The sequence below is a fragment of the Citrus sinensis genome, chromosome 5 (assembly GCF_022201045.2).
Source record: "Citrus sinensis cultivar Valencia sweet orange chromosome 5, DVS_A1.0, whole genome shotgun sequence".
NCBI classification, from domain to species: domain Eukaryota; kingdom Viridiplantae; phylum Streptophyta; class Magnoliopsida; order Sapindales; family Rutaceae; genus Citrus; species Citrus sinensis.
In genome coordinates, this window is record NC_068560.1 from 7,329,576 (window position 1) to 7,334,151 (window position 4,576).

The 4,576-nt window shown below is 32.4% G+C and overlaps 1 protein-coding gene across 1 annotated transcript; it reads left to right on the forward strand.

The window, feature by feature from the left end:
- The first annotated feature begins 327 nt into the window (after window positions 1–327).
- On the forward strand, window positions 328–2,454 carry LOC127902630 (uncharacterized). The gene is made up of 6 exons (XM_052442294.1): window positions 328–464; window positions 684–825; window positions 954–1,126; window positions 1,267–1,558; window positions 1,837–2,015; window positions 2,113–2,454. The coding sequence occupies exons 1-6, from the start codon at window positions 449–451 to the stop codon at window positions 2,262–2,264; spliced, it is 954 nt and encodes a 317-aa protein (XP_052298254.1). The 5' UTR covers window positions 328–448; the 3' UTR covers window positions 2,265–2,454.
- The last annotated feature ends 2,122 nt before the right edge of the window (window positions 2,455–4,576 follow it).

Genomic DNA, 4,576 nt, shown 5'->3' on the forward strand with positions numbered 1-4,576 from the left:
ATTAATATAGTGGAAGATTATATCGGATTACAGTTCTGTGGTTTTTCCCGCTTTAGATTTTCAAAGTAAAAATCTGTGTTTTTGTGGTTGATTTATTTCTTTAGATTTTGTTGGTTTATTTGTTGCCTATTTATTTGTGGTACTCATCCTATTTTAATTATATAAACAGAAAAAAAGTTTTATTTCTGTTTAATTTGGTGCTACTTGTGTGAGTCCCTTTCCCAACGTGTCAAGGTTTACAAAAAAATCTTAATTTTATTTTTTCACATAAATTCGTTGCAGAATTACGTTACTTGATTAACGTTGACCTTTTGCGCTCTTTCCATTCATTTATATGCCAGAATGAATTGACTCTATACATGCAGAGTCTTATTTAAATCATTTAATCCGCATACGATTGCTATTAGCCAAATTGAGTTGCATTTTGCTTAATCCTCTCCATTCTGCTATGGCTATAGGGCAAGGTACCCTCTTTCTTTCTCCTCTTATCAGTTCTTAGATCTGATCTAAGATTTAATATTTGCCCAATTCCGCTTGATTTCTGCAATTTTTTTTATGTCATTAATTCAAGTATATTTGAAATAGAAATTAAATTACAAAAAGAGATTCTAATACAATTAACTAAAAACAAAAAGACACGCTAATCCAACTAATTTTGTCCCTTGAACTTTTTTTTTCCCCAGAAATTTCAAGTGTTAAAAGAGGTCTTCCACCAGCTCACTACACGCTAGAAATAAAGAAGTACTCACAACTATCAAAGGCAGTTGCAGACAGATATGAATCTGCCATATTTAAAACCAAAAATGAATCCCAAGAATGCAACTGGTGAGTTCCGATTTTCACCTGCTTAAATTTACTTTTCTTTGATCGTAGTTATTAATTAACGATTCTAGTTCAAATTAATTAATTAGCTCACTAACAATAAAATCATAAATTCCGTGTTTTGGCGGTAGGAGATTGATTCTATACCCAAATGGGAACAAAAAAGGGCAAGGGACTGGCCATATTTCACTTTATTTGGCACTAGATGAAAGCACTTATTTTCCTAATAATTCTTGGGAGGTTTATGTTAACTTCACATTCTTTGTCCAAGACCGAATCAAGAACGAGTACTTGGCCATCCGGTGTAAGAATTTATGATCTCCATTTTGACAATTAGGATATATCAATTCTGCAATATATTCTTTAGTTATGGCAATTAGTTCCATGCATCCCGCTTATTGAATTAATTATGAAAACGATTTTATTTAATTTAAATTTGTGTAGATGATGATGGGGCGGTGATTCGTTTACATAGTATGAAGAGAGAATGCGGTATTGACAAATTAATTCCTCTTCAAGCTTTCAAAGAACCTTCTAATGGATATCTTGTTGACGACTCTTGTGTATTTGGAGCTGAGATTTTTGTTATTAAGCCTACTGGCAAAGGAGAAGCCGTTTCCATTGTTAAGGTACCTGCCCAAGCTGGAAATATTCTCCGATGGAAAATCGCCAATTTCTCAAATTTAAGAGATCCTGAGTACTGCTCTAGCGAGTTTAATGCTGGAGGAAGAGAATGGTAATACTTTTGTGCTTTCAGCTGAATTTTCCTTTTTTTTTTCTCGCTCTCTAAAAGATAAAGATTCCAGATACATACACTTTGTAGTACATGTTGTCCAGAAGTCTGTCGAGAATTACCCTTATTAAGAGAGATAGCTACTCATATTCAAAGTTTAAAAAAGTTCCATGGACTCGAACTCATACTCCCTACTTAACTTCATTTGAAAAGGGTCAACACCTGAAGTGTTTGATAAATACTTACATTTACTTGGGATTTTTTTGGCTATGGATTCACAGGAGAATTGTGATTTGTCCTATGGGAGATGATAAAGATGATAAAGCAAAGGGAAATTATCTATCATTTTACGTAAGACTGCAAGGTTCGGACGATATCTTCCAATCTAAGAGGAAGCTGTTCGCTGAATACAAGATGCGAGTGCTAGACCATCCTCGGATCAGAATAGACGAACAAAGAAGTGAATTAAATTTCTTTATATATTTTTTTATTTTATAATAATCTTTTTAAAATATTTACACGACAAATTAAGTTAAAAAAAAAAGATTTCTTTACAGGCGGCTGTTGGTTTTCAAGTGAAATTCGGGAGAGCGGTTACCCCTGTTTTATGTCGCTTGATGATCTCCACAAAGGAGGATATCTTTATGGTGATACTTTGATCGTTGAAGTAGAATTTCTTATCGTTTCTGTGGTTAAGGATAAAAAATAGGCTTTTTATTTTTTATTTTTGGTTGTTCTGGATATATATATATATATATTTAATAAACCTCGTGTAAGGATGGAATTCATTTAGACAGTTTAATCTGGATGAGGTTATTCCTTTGTTAGATTTGTATTTGGGAGTTCAATTCTAGATATAATCAATCTACGAATTTACGTTTCCCGTAGACTATAAATTGTTGTCGATTTTTCTGTACACATTCGTAATTGATTTGAAATACTGGAATGATATCTGAGAAACATACAGCAATGGAGAATTTTACTCTTATGATTTCAAATTGCTCAAAGAATGCAATACATAAAATTAAGAAATCAATCATCATAAAGCGTCGATTTATCTTCCAAATATATAACTCATAATGGCTATGATTTCTTACCATTTATGCATGTCATAAAGTTATAACGGCGATGATTCTTGCCATATAAACATGTATAATGACTTTGACATCAGCCATATTTGTGAATTCTTATCAATATTCTAGGTTGTATCTACCTCCTTTTCCTGGACTAACGACGATACATAGAAGTGGTGGTTGAGATGTGAATTCTCGCGAGGTCTTTGATTGATTCTGTATTTGGAAATGTCATTAATAAATCACAATTGATCTTATGTTTTGGGTTCTTTAATTTCAGTTGGATCGATAAATATTCTTCATTATTTGATAATAGATCTATCTAATCTAAGCAGGCTATTTTACTCAGTACAGTTACCTGATATATTAATTGACTTAACAATCTTTGACGCTCTATTAATTGACTAAATAGGCAATTTATTATTTAGAATCTTGACATACTTTGTATGCCAGACTTGACCCGATAGTGTTTCTTAAATGGTTTTTGTTAGTTGAGTCTTCGTTGTTTATTGAAATTAATGAACTAAAAAACATCAGAGGCTTAAAAAAATGCAGAGCTTAATTTCTGTTTGTATTTTTTTCCTCTTAACGTCATTTGTCCACTATCTTTAACTATTAGCAACACAGTAGACAATAGAATGAAATGATATTAATTCTATGATTCTTAGTTTAGCCATTCAAAAGACCATGTGACGAAACAGAAACGTAGACAAAGGTTTTTGAATAATAATAAGTTTTGTTGTGAAGTCTGAATAGATAAAACTCGGGTTTTGAGCCTCTTTTATAACAAGCCTAAAAAACGTGAATTTACTAAAATAGGTAAATCCAAATTCTAATATGATAATTAAATTTTCCTAATCAAAATAAAAAAAGGAAAAAAAAAGGAACTCAATTCCGAGTTCTAGTAAAAAAAGATAAAAATTCTAGAAGAATCAGGAAAAATAGTGAAAAATCTTAAAACTAGGAAATGACCAAGAAAGAAATAAAATTTCCGGTTCAACCATGGGGCAGAACAGCTTCTGCAGTTTTGGATTTTGTTCATCTCATCGCAAGCTTCGAAACAGTATATTATACGCCGAAAAGGACACAACTTTGTCACTGCAACGGTAAAAAAATCCCTACTGCAGCAATCAATTTTGATGCTACGGTAACAACAACAAATTGTCCTGATGTATGAGAATCATTGCCCAATGTAATGTTGTAACAACTCATGTTAGTTTCTTAGCCCTTTTAGATATATATATATGCTGCAAGAAAATAAAAAAGAAGAAAAGAAATTAAATAATAAATTCAAAATAACAAAAACTGTGAATTAAAAATATGCAAAATTAGACTTAATGTTGAAAGAAAAATCTAAAATAACTTTCCTACTCATTGGGTTGCCTCCCAATTAACGCTTGATTTTAGGTCCTTCAGCCTGACCATCCTTGATTTCTCATGTTGGATCCCTTATCCAATAGCCTTCCACTATCGCCCTAATACATCTACCAAGCTCTTCTCTTGATCTATTTAAGAGGGCTAAAGATTCAAAATGTTTGTCATTTCTCACGAGTTGCTTCTCTCTTGACCATGCTATGTTGGCTGCTCCACGATATTTATCATCAAGTTTTTTGAATGTTACAACATTGATTTCTTTCTTACTACAGCAACTGCGTAATCTCTCTGTTACAATAAAATCCACGACACTGATAATATTACAATCTTCAATCTCATCTGGACTTTTCATAGCTTCTAGCACATCAAATGTAACCAGCATTGATTGACCCGCATAGTTAGCTCTTTTTTTCGGATGTCAAATAGAGTTTTTCCTATGGATAAGAAAGGTCTCTCTAGAATAATTGGCACTTCTTTGTCTGCCTCAAAGTCTAGCACTAAGAAATCCACTGGGAAAATAAATTTATCCACCTTTACCAATACATCTTCAATCTTCCCTTCTAGATAGGCATGA